The following is an 18,592-nucleotide window of genomic DNA, read 5'->3' on the forward strand; positions in this document are numbered from 1 at the left end:
ACAATACTATCAGCTTTAACATGCTACTATCGAAAAGTTCTCAACACAACAAAAACTTCAAAGATTTGTACACAAAAAGTAAATTTTACTTACTACTTACAAATATCACAAGAGCGCCATCATTTTCTATACTACTGAAAATCTTCAACAACATTCACTCAAATGTTTCTTGCTATCCCCCAAAGATCTGAGAAACAAGCCGATTTGCTTTTAGCTAGCCAGTTACAAGGGCTAAACTTGTTACTAAGTTAAGCATCTAGTCAGCTAAAAGGTGCAATAAAGCATTCTCCTGGATTCAAAAAAAAAAAGAAAAAAAAAAAGAAGAAGAAGAAGAAAAGATTTTGAAGTCTAATACAAAATACAAAGAGTTGCCTGCCAGACTTAATCCTCAGTCATCATATTTAAGTTGGTTTAAATACGTCCACCAAAAGAAAAAATGAAAACAAACCCCACCCCCCCATACTCAGAGCACAAATTGCTCTGTTTTTCATTATGCTACCAAGCATCAATAGAGAATATATACTAAACAACCTAGAAACATCATAAGGATGTAGATAGAGAAAATGCTACTGTATTTTCTTAATCATATAATCCAATTAATGATAACTTTAGAAAAAATACAAGTACTCTAGATGGAATCACGATGGCTTCAATACTGGTCCTCAATAGAAAAGCAATTTTTAACAACTAGCTTCTTAAGAAAGACAATGAAATTGGAAACAGTTCCCAGCTCCCTTCTACTAACCTTCCCAACAGGGATGCCTTCATTCTAATTTCCTTTTTTCCCCAGTTACATTCATAATCACTGACCTACTTCCCCCTCTGCTCACTTACTATCACTTGATCTCAACTCACCCCTCTCTAACCGGCCTCCAATTCCTTGCCCCCCCCTCCTATTTTATTAGTGGCACCTGTAATTTCCCCGCTGCCCCATGTGGATCATCAACATAAAGGTTTACAAAAGGGATTTGGGTTTAGCAGAGTTGTGCTAAGGAAGAGTGTCAAAGCATCAGATGTCTTGGAGGCAGTGTGACTTAAGTAAGGCATTCTTTCCTGGTGGGGAGGGAAGGAGAAATCACAGAAATGAAAGGTCCCTGTAAAATGACATTAGCCAAATCTGCAGCAAAGTAGCATCACTTTCTCATCTCCAGGGGTAGGGGGCAGAGGAGGGCTTTAAAGAAATCAAACCATTTACCACTACCCATACCCCACAAAAGAATATAGGTAGAGAAGGAAGTAAAAACATTTTAAAATTGCCATTGCAATTTTCACCTCAAAATATATGCAAACTTAGTAATCTATTAGAAGTCATCGGAACAGAGAAGAACATAGGGAAAATTCTTTTGTTAGCTGGAAGTGGTTTTAGAGCAAAGGAAAATATACTGAACATGAGAGAACATTTTAAAAATGGAGTGAGATATAAATTATAGTTATTTGAAACGTTAGAATGAAGTTAAACATACGTAAGATTTTGTACTAAAATTTAAGAACTGGTCACATTTTAAACATTAACAACAACAACGAAAAAACAGACCTAAATATTTTGCTTTTAGATGATGTAGCAAATTTATAGTTTTTGTAAATGTTTAAATTTTACTATTCAATTTTGCAAATAAAAATGGACCATATCTCTAGCTTCTTTAGATAGGATTTAAGAGAAAGTGACTCAAATGTCACAATACTAAGTTGAAAATTCAGGTTCATTTCCTACTAAGTATACACATGGAGGTATTAATATATATTAACCTGTATTTAATTACCATCCTTCAATATCTTGGTTTGCTAAGGCAAATTAGTGAACTTAAGGCAAATTATATGGCTATTATTCAGACAAAACAGCTTACCCTTCCAAGTTTTCAGAAAAGCCAAACTTCTCTAGAGCTTTTTTCCTTAATTCAACATCTACACTAGTTATTTTTACAATTTATCTATACTACACTGTAACACTGAGGATGAAAAGGTGCTATAAAATGTATAACATGAGTAATAGGAAACATAACTAAATACGTTCTAGTATACAAACTTAACAGCTATTAGGATTAAAAAAATATACAAATGAGATTTTTATAAGTTCAGTTCTTAACAATGACAAGTGTGGCACCAAGCAACAGTTTTTTAAGTTTAATGTATCCATTAACATAATAAAATCCTATCTAGGTATAAAATAAATTCAATTTAGAACGAATAAAAGAACACTGAGGTAAACACTAAAAACAAGGCCTTACCCATGTTGTACAGAATAAATCTAAAGAAGTCTGGTGGTAAAAGAATAAAACTGCAAGATTTTGTTTTCAAAAAGAAGTAAAAAAGGCACACTAAAGATTCCAAGTGGTTGCAATTAGTATAAACACTTCAAATGGTAAACAGGAAAGTAGAAGTAAGAAGTTGCACTGTATGCATCTGTGTGAAAAATATTTCTAGAGATACAACAAGGACACATAGGATTTATTATCAAGAGTAGAAAACATACACTACATGCTTTATAAGAAGTAAAGTGAATAACACAAAAACTTTGTACTGCTTATAAAAGGTTTAGTAGGTACATCACATGCTGTTATGTATCATGCTATATAATAATTTCCTCACTATACGGAAAAAGGAAACCATTTTCAGTAGTGGTAAAGAACTCTGAGAATTATATTAAATCAATTTTGTTCAAATAAACATGTGCAAAACATTCCTAAAAGTGACAAATCTGCTAAGACAATTTTTATCCGAAAGATCTGGAGTTGGCCTCCAAATTCTTATACTGTAATCACTTTTCAAGAAGTCAATGGAAGTTTGACATAAATTGAAAATTAGTACTATTTTCTGTACTATATATTAAATGGTCTGCATTTTAACTATTAATTAAAATGGGATGGGCATAGTCCCAAGGGAAAAGTAGAAAAGTCCTAATATTTGGAAGCCCTCCAATTTTTTTAGTGAAATGAGATTCTCACCTAAATTTAAAAGAAGCTAAATCACCAGGAAGAACCACAAAAAGCAGAGAACAGCGAGGTGTAGAGCACTGAAAAGCGATGCTTTAAAAGGATATTTTCCCCATTTTAATAAAGTTTAAGAAAGAGGCTAAAAAAACAAAATAGCATTCAAATGAACTACACAAAATAAAAAGCATTAAAACTTAACTTAAAAATTTCAAAGATCACTTACCTCTTACTAACTGGGTACATTTCACCACATCTGTGTGTGGGTGTTCAATGGTGATCTCAAAACCTGAAATGAAAAGCAGTTTTTTTGCCAATCACTTACCATTACAATACTAAGAAATGCCACTTATCAGGCAACCATAAATGTGTATTTTTCATTATTAAAAAAACCCCAAAGACAAAGTAGTTTCTTATCATTGAAATGATCATTATACCTCCAAATGCTAAGAAATAATATCTCAAAAATTATGTTACAATTATGAAAACTCAGTTATTTTTAGAAAATATTTATTCAAAGTTCTGAACTACAATTAGTTTGAGATTACCCTCAAGCTAAAGACAAACTAATATTATGACAAATACAATTATTAAGCTTGCCCCACAGTTTAAGCAGGGAATTCAACTACGTAACATATTTCTTAAACATATTTCAACTCTTTCTTTTCAGAAGATGTGAAAAGAACATTTTTCATAAATATAACATTTGGGCAACAGTGGTGCAAAATATTAAGTGATATGGTTCTCTTATTTCTCAGTGTTCCTTACTTAGATCAAAGAGTTTCAATCAATGAGCTAATCAAAGGTTAGCTAATAACTGCATTTCATTACTGATAAAAATAAAATTGATAAGGAAAGATAAACTCATAGGCCTCAAGATTAAACTACTGTTTCTAAAACCGAAGATGAAATATTGAAAAATTTTCAATGTCCAATCAACCCCTAGGGCAGGGTTTTTCCTTTAAAAAAAAAAAAAAAAAAAAAAAAAAAGAGTGGAGGTAGTTTTATAGTGTCTTCTGAGGTAAAAAAGGAATAACATCATAATAAATAGATACTCTGGATTTTTTTTTTTTTTTTGTCTTTTGTCTTTTTTTTTTGTTGTTGTTGCTATTTCTTGGGCCGCTCCCGCGGCACATGGAGGTTCCCAGGCTAGGGGTCGAATCGGAGCTGTAGCCACCGGCCAGAGCCACAGCAACGCGGGATCCGAGCCGTGTCTGCAACCTACACCACAGCTCATGGCAACGCCGGATCGTCAACCCACTGAGCAAGGGCAGGGACCGAACCCGCAACCTCATGGTTCCTAGTCGGATTCGTCAACCACTGTGCCACGACGGGAACTCCTACTCTGGATTTTTAAAAGTCACTGTGTGGCTGATTTATATTCCTGCTAATATTAAACCTACCAAATCATACTTTCTAATGAAAGCTATAGAATTTTATCTTGTAAACTTAATGTTCCTCTTAAAATAATGCTATTCATGGAGTTCCCACTGTGGCGCAGTGAAAACAAATCCGACTAGTATCCATGAGGAGGCACGTTCGATCCCTGGCCTCGCTCAGTGGGTCGGGGATCCGGTGTTGCTGTGAACTGTGTAGTAGGTTGCAGACGCAGCTCCGATCCTGTGTTGCTGTGGCTGTGGTGTAGGCTAGTACCTGCAACTCCTATTTGACCCCTAGCCTGGAAACTTTCTTATGCCACAGGTGCGACCCTAAAAAAAAAAAAAAAAAAGCTATTTGTTTTGTGTTTAAGAACCTGTCACTAACGATATGAATGATACAATGATTTTATACAATAAAAGAACTTTAATGATTTAGAATAGTTATTCCCTTCAACTTTCATTATATGAGTATTTTAAAAATTTCTTATTTGTATAATAAAACATTAACATGCTAAATCACTGAATGTAGAGGGACTAAGATTCTCACTTGCTGTGGTGTAGGTCACAGACACAGCTAAGGTCTGACATTGTTGTGGCTGTGGTATAGGCTAGCTACTGCAGCTCTGATTCAACCCATAGCCTGGGAACCTCCATATGCCATGGGTGCAGCCCTTAAAAAAAAAAAAAAAACCCACACAATTTTCAAGAAGTTTTATGTATTTCAAACACCTATTTTTGTAATAAAAAGAATCTGTCACAATGGGAAGCAATGAGATTTCTATTTGGGAATGAAGTATAAATAAGATAAAAATAACTACTATAATAACTATTATTTGTCTGGTCTCTTTTTAAGACCTCACCCACAGCATATGGAAGTTCCCAGGCTAAGGGGTCGAGTCAGAGCTGTAGCCACTGGCCTATACTACAGCCACAGCAGTGTGAGATCCAAGCCATGTCTGTGACCTACATCACAGGTCATAGCAATGCTGGATCCTTAACCCACTGAGAGAGACCAGGGATCAAACCCAAGTCCTCATGGATACTAGTCAGGTTCATTAACTGCTGAGCCATGACAGGAACTCCCAACTATTACTTATGAAACACACACTATGTGTCAATTTTAAAAACAACACTATCTTTCATCTTCAAATCCACAATGTTAAAGCAGATTATTCCACCTTGTACATAGAGAATGGAGGTATAAAAGGTAAAGGAACTTTAACCAAGTTTACAAAGTGAGTCAGAGGTCTACATATTTAAGTGTGTATCTCGATATAGCCTATGTTCTTTTCACCACACGCTGCTAGGCCCTTCCAGAAGTAATAGGACTCTACATAGTCAAAACCTTCTTAGACCTCAATCTCTTCGTAAGTTAAAAGACTAGAATAAATGATTTTCACAGATGACTTAAGTTGCACAAACCTTGCAGACAATATATTTTTAGAAAAGGATGATTATGTTTAAGTACTATGTTACATTAAAAATGATGTGATAAATTCATTAAATACCAATTATACGCCCTAGTACAGCATACACCATGTATGTTTATATACATTACAATCATATGCACAGCCCCAAAGGACCATTTTATTCCCCAATGCAAATCCAGAATGAAGCACAGTGTCCCAACTACCTGAAAATATAAGCAATTACACTGAAGGCTGTGTTTATTATTCAACTTATTATGCTAAATGGAATTATATTTTTAAATGGCTTCTTTATAACCAGGTAATACTATTTTGGCCTCAAACCTTATTTTCAAATGCAACTTTCTTCAATGATAAAATTATTCCAGAAACCTTTTATTTATAATACTGCACTGAAAAACACAAAAATAATATCTGACATAAGTACATACCTAGGGTTTGTAGCATTATGGTTTCAAGTAAAACCAGTTCTTGAGTCTGCTGTAGGTAAGCCTGCCAGGTAAAAATAATAACATTAAAAATGCTTAACAAACAACACTACTAGACTATAGGACTGTTAAATCTTATAAGAATTATGGATTGACTACAAACTACTACAATTAGTTTGAAAATATGAAGAAAATAAACTGAAGGTAATAGAGAAAACTTATTTTCTGTGATAACTCTAAACAGAATTACTTCTAATACAAGAAATGTAAACAAAGCAAAAAATCAAAACCAACCTAAAAGATAATGATAATATAAAAGGAGGTAGGTCAATTGAAAAAAGAGATCTTCAGTCTGTAATGTAAAACTTTATTGAGGCACTAGCATTTCAAGACAAATTAAGCACAGGAAGTACGAACTCCAGTAAGAGCATCAAATTCAAACCAGCCTTTATTTTATTTTGTTTTTATTTTTGCTTTTTAGGGCTGCACCCACGGAATATGGAGGTTCCCAGGCTAGGGGTCAAATCAGAGCTACAGCTGCTGGCCTACACCACAGCTCAGAGCAACGCTGGATCCTTAACTCACTGAGGCCAGGGATCAAACCTGCAACCTCATGGCTCCTAGTCAGATTCTTTTCTACTGCACCACGACGGGAACTTTTCAAGCCAGCCTTTAAAGAAAAGGCTCTAGGATATTTCATGTGGTCATTCCTTGACTGTCACAGTAGGTCAGTGAATGAGTTTTTAGAATTAACTTCCTCTCTTCAGAAAACACAAAGTAAGATCAAAACAAACCCTCAAAAGCTCTAGATTAAAAAAAAAAAAACTTTAGGAGTTCCCGTTGTGGCTCAGTGGTTAATGAATCTGACTAGGAACCATGAGGTTGCGGGTTCGATCCCTGGCCTTGCTCAGTGGGTTAAGGATCTGGCATTGCTGTGAGCTGCAGTGTAGGTTCACAGACGCAGCTTGGATGTGGTGTTGCTGTGGTTCTGGCGCAGGCCGGCAGCTATAGCTCCAATTAGACCCCTAGCCTGGGAACCTCCATATGCCGTGGGAGCGGCCCTAGAAAAGGCAAAAAGACAAAAAAATAAATAAATAAATAACAATGTAGCATACACATGTGGTGACAAAAATGAAGGATACTCTCTCTCAACTTCAAATAATCATTTCCCCTAATGCAATTACTCGAGGAATAAACACTATGAAAAACTTTCTAGGAGTTCCCATCCTGGTGCAGTGGAAATGAATCCAACTATGAACCATGAGGTTGCAGGTTCGATCCCTGGCCTCTCTCAGAGGGTTAGGGATCTGGCGTTGCCGTGAGCTGTGGTGTAGGTCGCAGACGTGGCTCAGATCTGGTGTTGCTGTGGCTCTGGTGTAGGCTGGCAGCTATAGCTCCGATCAGATCCCTAGCCTGGGAACCTCCATAGGCCGTGGGTACGGCTCTGAAAAGACAAAAAAAAACCAACAACAACAACAACAAAAAAACCAAAAAAACCTGGCTTCTCATTCTTAGATCATAACAATTGACTGAAATGATAAAACAATATATTATATGTTCACTTATGTAAAGACATATTTCTAAACTTAGAAAGTACCTTTTATTTATGCCCCATTTTGAAAAAAATCAGAGCTGAATTTTAAAAGATTCTTCTATCATTTAAATAACTAAGTATTCACAAGAAATAATTCTGAATTTGTAAAGTAATTCTGAATTTGTAAAGTTTATAGAAACAAGGACTATCCCTAAATAATTACACATTCTCCATTACTAAAAGGCTACATTAATATTTTAGACCCTTAAAGCTAACATCTAGGATAAAACTTGTCATTAATAAAATTGAATATATTTAATCTAGATCCAAATCAAACTGAATGAATATAGCGTGGTAGTCATTCAGCAGTTAACAAGTTCGCAATATATAGGAGTTCACTATATAAGTTCACTTATATAGGAGTGTGAGAAAAAGAATTTTAAAGGCTCAGAATGCTAGCTTCTGTTTTAAGATGTCAGAAAGTTTAAAAATGGTGTTTTCAAAAGAAGGTCTATTAAAATGTTGGTGATGAACAAGTTGTTGGAAAACAGGTATTACTTTTTAGGAAAATAAAATATTTTCAAAATGTCATTCATGAAAGCATGGTAAAATGCATCTTTATATATCAGAGATAACAAGTATACGTATTAGTAAAGGAATAATTCTATAGAAAGATTAACAACTGGTCTAGAGATAAATCCAGAGGTTTTTCTATTCTTTCACTTGCTGACAATTTTAAGAGACTTAACCTCTGGTCTTAAATATACCCAAACAATGGAGGTGACGTGACTTACCTGCTACGTATCTCACAGGTGTGCCGTGAGGATAAACAAAACATGAAACATTTAAAAGTACCTTTGAATTAAAGTCTTATATTATCCAGAATGACACTGAAATTCATGAACATAACATGAAATATGTTTCTGCCAGGTCACTTCCTGGCATTATATCCCTAAGAGGTAATAGAAATAAGCAGTATTGGAAGGCAACACTAATTGAATTATATTTTTATTAGGTCTAAATAATGTAAAGCTTTCAAATTCACAAAGAAAACCCAAAGCATCCAATTTCTACATACATCGCATTTTGTATCCAGCAGTGGCTCTAGGGGATGAAGACAAGCATGTGCTACTTTGATAACATGTTCAAGTTTTCGAGCCTGTTCTTCTACTTTTGCAGCCAAAAATAACGCGGTAGGTGATATTGTCTGCAGAAAAGATAAAATTTAGTAAGTTAAAAACAAATATATTTTGGCAACACCTTCTACTTTCTAAAGGGAGGGGGCGGCGTGCAAGAAAGGAATGCCATATTAATCATGTGAACAGAAGTCAGGCTATGACAAGATTGATGTATATTTTTAAATTATTCATTAAATAGTACTAGTTACCTCAGTCTATAAAATTTTTTTTTTGCAGGTAGAATACTAAAAGGGGGGAAAAACCTAACACTATAGCTAAAAGAAATTTTAAATAATATTAATGTACATTGTGAAGGTAAAGGAAAAAATTCAAGCAAAATAATGCAGCCAAAGCTTAAAGAAAGGGAAAGGGGAAGGGGAAGGGGGAGGGAAGGAAAGGAAAGGAAAGGAAAAGAAGGAAGAAAAAAAGAAGAAAATAAAGGTGGGTAAAGTATACCCAGATTTTCCCTCTTTTGGGGCAGTCAATACTTACTAGGGTTCTTTTAATCAATGATTCACTGTGTGGCTAAGAGCTATAAATCTTGCTTATTAAGAAACAGAAAAAAAATCTACAAGGCAAAATAAGATTCTGAACATGAAACTGCTATCTAATATCTTACTACACACACACACACACACACACACACACGTGCGTGGGCGCGCACACATCTTCAATACAGCAATTTTAAAAGTAGCTAAAAACCCAAGGAACAAACACATAAGACAAACCAATAGAGTAGAAACCTTGCCAATTGGAGATGAAGAAATTAATTTTTTTTTAAAGTTACGTTTTTCAAGTTTTTTTTTTAAGTTATGTTCTTGGGATAGAAATATAAGAACATAGCACTATAAAGATACTAAGAGAAACGCCAATTTTAAGCAAATATTTACCAGAAAAGTTAGTAATAAACCAAATCAACTGCTGACTCAGGAAACTGGCATACTTTAAACTCAAATAACATTCTAAGATTACATATAAGAAATCTGTCATGTAAGATAATTTCTAAATGCCAAGATTCAGGTACATTATTTTTCAAGGGATGAAAACATGACTCTTAACTGCATGGGGGGGGGGTCATCAATCACTATACAGAAACAATGCCTAAAGAAGGAAGGAAGAAGGGGTGGCACAAATTATGATAAATGATTTGGATAGTTAACATAAGGAGAAAATTTCTGATACTGGGAAGGTGGAACCCTTTCTTCTAATAGCTTTAAAAAAACCAACTTATAAATATCATAAATTTAATCAATGGATTTTGGATTTCATATCCAAAGGAGCCTTTTCTAGTCCAACAGCATTTACAGATGAGTAAATGGAGTAAAAATGACTTCATGAGGTTCTCTTCCTGATGTATAAATCTTTAAAATGTACCTAAAATTAAGTGAGTTTGGCTTCAAACAACCAGAAATAATGTTACCTTAAAAGGACTGAATAATTCTACCCTGGGCTTTCAATTTATTTCCATTTTTTTTCAATTAAAATTATAAGGAAAAGGTCTAAAAAATTGAAAATGCACAAAAAAGCAACTTATTCTTAGTTTCATAGATACAAACAAATTGTTATTGTTTGCAATAGAGTTAATTAAGCAATACCAAAATTAGTTAATATTCTTAAAATTCCAGCTAAACAGCAGTCATGAGGAGGGGGTGTATGTGATTCCTGAGATATAGAAAGTATGAGTGAAAATGAGAGTGAATAATTATATCCTGGAGTTCCTGCTGTGGCACAGTGAGATTGGTAGCATCTCTGGAGCATTGGGAGGCAGGTTCAAACCCCAGCCAGACACAGTGGGATCCAAGCAACTGCAACTTGAATCTGATCCCTGGCCTAGGAACTCCATATGCTGTGGGGCAAAAACAACAGAAACAAACAAAAAATACCCCAAACACAATTACCCTATATTTGTTTTGTCATTTTTTCTACATATTGAAAATTTCTTATCACTGCTACCTACTTTGTCTGCTTGGCTAATTCCTTTTCTTTTTTTTTTTTGTTTTTTTGTTTTTTTGCTATTTCTTTGAGCCGCTCCCTCGGCATATGGAGGTTCCCAGGTTAGGGGTCTAATCGGAGCTGTAGCCACCAGCCTACGCCACAGCCACAGCCACAGCAACGCGGGATCCAAGCCGCGTCTGCAACCTACACCATAGCTCACGGCAACGCCAGATCGTTAACCCACTGAGCAAGGGCAGGGACCGAACCCGCAACCTCATGGTTCCTAGTTGGATTCGTTAACCACTGCGCCACGACGGGAACTCCTAATTCCTTTTCTATTTAAAAGCTTAACTCAAAAGATCAAATCCTCCCAAGGTAAAATCCTGAGTTTGAGTTAACTGCTTTTCTTTATTCAACAGGAAACTGTGCATCCCTCTACCATTGTTCTTCTTCTGGTTTATTAATTTTGTCTGCCCTGCCATTCTAGAAGCAGCTTGAATATAGAGACTAAATTGTTTATTCATGTTCCCATTATCTAGCATTGTGTGGCTGCTGTTTAAAATACTTACCTAATGAATGACATGTGGATAATCCATATATTAATATAAAGCTACCAATATTAATTTCAAAGCATCCCATATGTCACAATAAAAGTCTAAGAGCCAATATCAAGGTAAGAAATGCAGAAATACTCAATAAAATGAAGATCTGTTTCACACAATCTTTCATTTACTATGACGTTTATGTCGAAGAGGGGAATGGCTAAGGCAACCTTGAAATGATAGAACTATGGGTCAAAAACTGAAGCAATACAGACTCAAGGGAAAAGTCAAATGAGACTGAACTTAATATTAATACTTAACTGTCTTCCTAACTGCCAGATAATCCAGAATTTCTCTTACTTGCCTAAAAGGCACTTCTACAAGTCTCCAATGAATTTTTCTTGGTAAAATCTCTTAGGATTCCTCCCCATCACAGCTTGATTCTTTCGTAAACTCAGTATCAAGAAGCACTTTGAAACCACATAGCTCTTTTCCTTAGGAGACAGTCTCAATGGAAACAAAACATGTGTACTAGTGAATGATTCTAAAATTCTACAAATAATTTTTAAAAATCAAGAATTAAAAGAGCTAAGCAATGATCTTCATGGTGTATTCCTTGTTTATTTACCCACACTCCTCACAGGAGTCTTTCTGTTCTCCCTCTAAATAGGGTTCAATTCTCATCCTCCTCCAGGGCAACACTAATACCCAATACTCTTCCAAAGTTCCTGGTGAAATCCACTAACTCCATTCACATTTCCTCCTCTACTGCCTGCAAACATTTTATTCCATCAGGGCTGTAAAAACAAAACAAAACAAAACACCTTTTTAGATAAATACTTTGTGAATATCCATGTGGGGCTTTAAATTTTAAGGATGACTAAGGAAGGTAATCAAACTACGTACTACTGCTTTTTGTATACAAAGCTGATTTTGTTGTGTGGCTTATTAAAACAAAAATAACTCCATAAGTTATAAATAATGACAATATTTCTAGTTGGTCTGTGGCCTTTTAAAGATGAGCACACTTTTGAAGGGAACAAATATTAGTAAACTTAGTTCAAAGTCAAAGAATTCACACCAGTATTGGAGGAAATACTCAGTTGGTTCGGATGACCAAACAATTACAAACTGAGATTCAGTTAGTTCAGTGGGGATAGGGACCAGACACTATCCATCTTTTGTGTCCCTGTACTTATTAGCTCAATAAACTTTAAGTTACTGTAACTAAAGGGAAGAAAAACTGATCTTTAGTGCCCAGAGTTTGTCGCTCTACCAGATATATAACTATTTCAAGGGATACTATATTCTCAAAACAAAATAAATTTCTACAGAAATATACCATACAAATGATGGAGAGGGGGAAGCAGAGGTGATGAAGCCAGCTGTAGCACAGTAGTCAGACTGCCTCAGTGGAATCCTGGCTCTGTTATCTGACTAGCCTAGGCAAATAACTTATTCTCTTTGTGGCTCAGTTTCCGCATCTGTAAAATGGGAGAAATAGTATCTGCTTATAAAGTTGTGGTGAGGATTAAGTGAATCAATATGATGTAAAGCACTCAGGAATAGTGCCCTGTAATAATAAGACCCAAATATTATTATTACGTTGAAAAATGAAACAATTGTGTATTGTTAGTGTTGATCTTAAATTTAAAAAATTGTTTAACATGGTTTTTAAAATCCCCTACTTTTTCGCTCATCTTTATTTCACGGTTAAACTCTATTTTTTAAAAGTTCCATTGTAGTCCCAACTAATAAGCAGATTCAAACACTGAAATTATGACACTTCATATTACTTCAATGATTACACCTATACTCCTCTCTTCCCTTCTCCCTCCAGTTGTCTTTACCCCTTCTCTTTTTCCATTTCTTTGTAGGTTTCATTCCTACCTCCTGATCTGACTCCCCTCCTTCTCCTGCCCATTCCTGGCCGCTGTCTCCCCTTTCTGCTCACGATGCCCCTACTGCTGACATTCTTCAGTCTCCACTGCTGGCTTCAAACTTGATGGCTGGAGGTAAGGTCAGTTTGCAATAACAAAAAGCTTGGAAGATTAAGTCACTAAAAATGGCTGTATTACAGTTGCAAATAAATCATTCTGGTCTTTATTCTTTTAGTAATTAATTTTTCTGAATATACTTTGTGAATACATTTGTATTTAAAAACTAGCTATAGCTGTTTTATTACTCAACTTTAAATTTCCTAACCCAAATAGAGGCAAAAAGAAGACATTCAAGTTTGGTTTCTACTTGCTAATACATGTTATCAATAAGCTTGTACTAATCCGTTCTTAGGTTTCAGCTTTAGGTCCTAGAGGCTAGCTAATGAGGCCATTTCTCCCCTGTCCCTTAACTGCTTCAATACTTCCCGTTCATGACTAAGACTAGGATTAACTATTTTCTGTGCCCCTGAAGAGGCATCATTAATAAATATCCAGCTAGTAGTTCTTAGATACCACAGCTCAAAATTTGGAAATCGCTTGCCTACCACTATAGTTAAAGAAAAGGTAATGGTATAACTTTAACAAAGACTCACTTGAAAGAGGATCCCAGACCAGGAAAAGTGAAGTAAAAACTTAGATATAAGGAAAAACAGCCAACCAACAAAGAAGAAAATGCAACAGGTCAAAATGTCCATTTGTTACTAAGAAAGATCACCAAGCTTGAACAAATCAAATCAAAATTCCTACAATGTTAAAAAGTGGTTTAAACCTTTAATTTTACGACACTAAAAAGACTGGTATTTAAGTATTACAGAAAACGTCATTAACTCTGGCATTTTAGTTGTTTCCGTACCCATACAATTATGTGTGAGTTTAATACTGTCAATGTAAGAAAACTTAAATTAAGAATTAAAAAAACCTTCAGTCTGGATGTTATATGGGACATCTAATTATATTTAAAAGAGAGCTGGATTAATTAAGACTGAAAAATATTAATATGCAGTACTGCTGAAATACAGAAATGATGAAAAGAATAAGGCCTGATTTCCAGATTAATTACATTACATTCGAATATATTTAATATGCTTAATACAATTTGGCATGTAAAAATTTACTTAAAGGAGTACTCACCATTATGTTACAAAGATGAAAAAAAGTTTATAGTTTAAAAGACCCTCAGCATTTCAAAGGTTGGTGTCTACTCCTTTATATATTCAGCTCTTAGCAGCCCATAAAAAATAATCATATAGTACTACGAAATAAGAACATTAACGTTGCATAGGTATTCAAACATACCACATAAACCGTAAACAGACCTCTTTCTTTCTTTTGTCTTTTTAGGGCTGCACCCACGGCATACGGAGGTTCCCAGGCTAGGGGTCGAATGGGAGCTACAGCTGCTGGCCTACACCACAGCTCACAGCAACGCCAGATCCTTAACCCATTGAGTAAGACCAGGGACCGAACCTGCACCCTCACGGATGCTAGTCGGAGTCATTAACCACTGACACAGGACGGGAACTCCAAAGAGACCACTTTCCTTCAGATGGCTAAACAAGTAAAAACTAATGTTATAGAAAAATAAATACTGTGAAGATGGCAGTATCCCCCAAACTGATCTATAGATTCACACAATCCTTGTCAAATCACAGTTTCTTTTTTGCATAACCTGACCAGCAGATCTGAAAATTCATATGGAAATGCAAGGGACCCAGAATATCCAAAACAATCTTGAAAAAGAAGAACAAAGTTGGGAAGGCCCACAATTCCTGAATTCAAAACTTGCATTAACTATAGTAATCAAGACTGTGGTTCTGGCATAAAGACATACAGATCATGGAATAAAGAGTTCAGAAATAGACATTTATATTTATGGTCAACTGATTTTTCAACAAAAGTATCAAGATAATTCAATGAAGGGAAAACAGTCATAGTGCTGGGACAACTATAGATCCCCATGCAAAAAACCGAAGTCAATCCCTTCTTCTTTTAACACCACAAGCAAAAATTAACTGAAAAAAGATCACAGACCTAAATGTAAGAGCTAAAATTATTTCACACACACACACACACACACACACACACACACACACACACACACACACACACCCTCTTAGAAGAGAATAAATCTTCATGACTTTGGATCAAGCTATGCTTTCTTAGCTATGATATCAAAGCACGAATGACCAAAAAAAATTAATAACTTGGATGCATGTGCTACAAATGACACCACCAAGAATGTGAAAAAGACAAGCAACAGAATGGAAGAAAATAGTTGCAAAGTATTCATCTGATAAGACCATTATCCGTAACATATAAAGATTCCTTACAACTTACGTTTTAAAAAATAAATAACATACTACAGTATTGTAGGAAGTGCAGCTGGATGAAGCCACAGATGTAGAACCATGTATATGGAGGCTGGACAACTGTAAAGTTATATGCAGATCTACTATGTGGGAGTGGAGCTCGTAAACTCCGCAATGTTCAAGGGTTAAGCATACTCAAATAGCCAATAGACACATGAAAACATGCTCAATACCCTTAGTCATTATGGAAATGTAAATAAAATCACAGTGAGAAACTAGTGCACATGCACTAGAATGGCCATAATTTAAAAAAATATAGTAAGGGTAGCAAAGGTGCCAAGAAAGTTGAACCATTTTACGTTGTTTGTGGGAAGGTAAAATGGTATAAATACTTCGGAAAATAATTTGGCAGTTTCTCAAAATGTCTTTAAAATGCTATTCAAAATTACTGAGGTCTAGGATTACCGTACAACCCTGCAATACCATCTCAGGTATATACCCAAGAGAAACAAAAACTCATGTCCACACAAAACCTTGTACATGAATGTTCACACCAACATTATTCACACTGGCAAAAAGCGGACGCAACCTACACGTTTATAAACTGACAAGTGGACAAATAAAATGAGGTATGTATCTATGTGATGAATGATAGTTACTCAGCAGTAAAAAAGAATGATATATCCTACATCATGGGTGAATCTTGGAAACAAGCTTGGTAAACTACCACATATTGTATAATCCCATTTATGTGCAATGACTAGAATATACAAATCTATAGAGAAAGAGGGTGGTTGTCTAGGATTGAGGGAGAAGGAAAATCAGTTAACTGCTAATGGGCACAGGGTTTCTTTTATCATAATGATGAAAATATTATAAACAGATTGTGATAATGGTTGTACAATTCTGTGAATACAACTGCACATTCTAAATGGGTGAGTTTTAAGGTATGTAAAATTTACATCATTAAGGTATGTAAAGTTTACATCAATAAAGATTTTTTTTAAAAAGAAGCTACCATTAAAAATACCTGTTAAATAATGAGTGTACACATACCAACAAAGGAAATTTCAAGGAAATCAAAAGCCTAAGCACAGCACAAGTATTAGTAAACAATCTTCGTCTTAACCAAGTATAACATTATTGCACATTTTTTCTTTGTTGGCCACCTTATGGCATGTGGAGTTTCCAGGCCAGGATCAGATCCGACCAGTAGCTGCCACCAAGTCACAGCTGTGGCAATGCCAGATCCTTTAACTCACTCACTGTGCTGGGCTAGGGATTGAACCTGAATCCTGGTGCTGCAGAGATGCCACTGATCCTGTTGCGCCACAGTGGGAACTCCACACATTTGTTAATTTAAAAGGAGAATTAGGTTTTATTTTCAGAAAGTATATACCCATTTCTTAAATAGTGATTAACTCTGAAATCTGAATTACACAATCATTTCAGAAAATCATTAATTTGTTTGGTTAGCAAAAATAATTTGATCAGATTTTTTTTTTTTTTCCTTTTTAGGGTCGTACCTTTGGCACATGCAAGTTCCCAGGCCAGAGATCAAAATAAGAGCTGCAGCTGTGGCCTACATCATAGCCATGGCAACACCAGATCCTTAAACCACTGAGGTAGGCCAGGAATCAAACCCACATCCTCAGAGACAATGTTGGGTCCTTAACCTACTGAGCCACAATGAAAACTCCTCAAGAGGTTTTTAGGTCTACAAAAAGTGATCCATATCATTTAATTCAAATACCTATTCCTACCAAACACTCAAAACACCAATCACTGAGAGCAATACAAACTATCTAAAACATCTATCTAAGGATGTGGGGAGCTTGTAAAAATCTAGTATCCCCTCTGAGTCAATACACCATTTAAAGACTGTGTCCAGGAAGTTCCCTTGTGGCACATCAGTTTAAGGATCTGATGATCAAACTGCAGCACAGGTTTAATCCCTAGCAAACTTCAATTAAAAAAAAAAAAAAAAAAAAGACTGCCTTCAATTCTTCAGAACTTCCATCTTAGCCTCCCCCCCTGCCCCAAGCATAAAGTTACATCAGTTTTCATGATCTTAATATTCTTGACCAAAAAAGGATGGTCATTCCCATTTTTCCAACTTCTAAATGAGCCTTGGTTTAAGATTAGTTTGAATATGCACACTTTTTCATAGAACAAATAGTATAGGTGTGAATTCCAATAGTAATTTTATTTGTTCACAGATACAAATGTCTATTCTGTCGTTAGTCATGTTTGAGTTTACAGCCCAAACCGGCACTATCAAATATAAATGTAATGCGAACCACAAATGTAATTAAAAATTTTCTAGTAACCACATTAAAACAGTAAAGAAATGGGAGATTAATCACGGCTAGTTAGTGGCTATTTAGACCAATGTATTAGACAGCACAGGCTTAGTTGGCATTCTGAAAAAGAAAATTCATTAAAATTACATTAAAATACTGAAGTGTATTAACGTGTTCACAGGCATCACAAAATAGCACAACTGATTATTGTTCCTAGTTATTCCCACATTAGACAGACAAGTTTTTTCTTCTTCCACTCAAATTTAATTTCCTTAAGGGAACCACAACTTCTCTTATATATGTACAAGAAAATAAATACTATCTTTGCATACTGCTTGTCACACAATATGCATTCAGTGTCTGTGGAATAACTATTGTCATATAAACATACAGACTGTCACTGAGCAGTGACACTTATTACATTTATGTCTTTAAGTATGACCACATAAGTACTTAATATGCCAGCTTTACAACTGGAGCCATAACTTTTAGTATAAAAGTTAATGCCAGAAATGCTGCAGGGTGCTAAGGAGGAGGTTTCTATCATTTTCCCCATTCCCTAGAATGTGTATATGTTTACAATAGAAGGTATAGTAACCTAATTTTCACTTTAAAAAAATTTTATGTGCTAAAAATATCTTTGTTCTGACTTCAAAGTTAGTTTATATAAATTACACGTCAGTCTTTATA

The 18,592-nt window shown here is 35.2% G+C and overlaps 1 protein-coding gene across 11 annotated transcripts in view; it reads right to left on the reverse strand.

Moving 5' to 3' along the window:
* Positions 1 to 18,592, reverse strand: part of CCNT2 (cyclin T2) — a 47,520-nt gene that overhangs the window by 13,631 nt on the left and 15,297 nt on the right. For 6 of the 11 annotated variants that reach the window (XM_021075755.2, XM_021075754.2, XM_085001393.1 and 3 more), the window contains 3 exons: positions 8,774 to 8,902; positions 6,165 to 6,225; positions 3,154 to 3,216 (listed from right to left, as the gene is read on the reverse strand). In XM_021075755.2, coding sequence (XP_020931414.2) covers positions 3,154 to 3,216; positions 6,165 to 6,225; positions 8,774 to 8,902 — 253 coding nt within the window. Of the gene's footprint in view, positions 1 to 93; positions 288 to 3,153; positions 3,217 to 6,164; positions 6,226 to 8,773; positions 8,903 to 18,592 lie in introns of those variants that run through there. The other 5 variants (XM_085001399.1, XM_085001397.1, XM_085001398.1 and 2 more) reach the window with 4 other exon arrangements.

The sequence above is a fragment of the Sus scrofa genome, chromosome 15 (genome assembly GCF_054392235.1).
Source record: "Sus scrofa isolate SSC_HxYL_T2T_F1_AM1 chromosome 15, Sscrofa_HxYL_maternal_Yorkshire_Landrace_v2.0, whole genome shotgun sequence".
NCBI lineage: Eukaryota > Metazoa > Chordata > Mammalia > Artiodactyla > Suidae > Sus > Sus scrofa.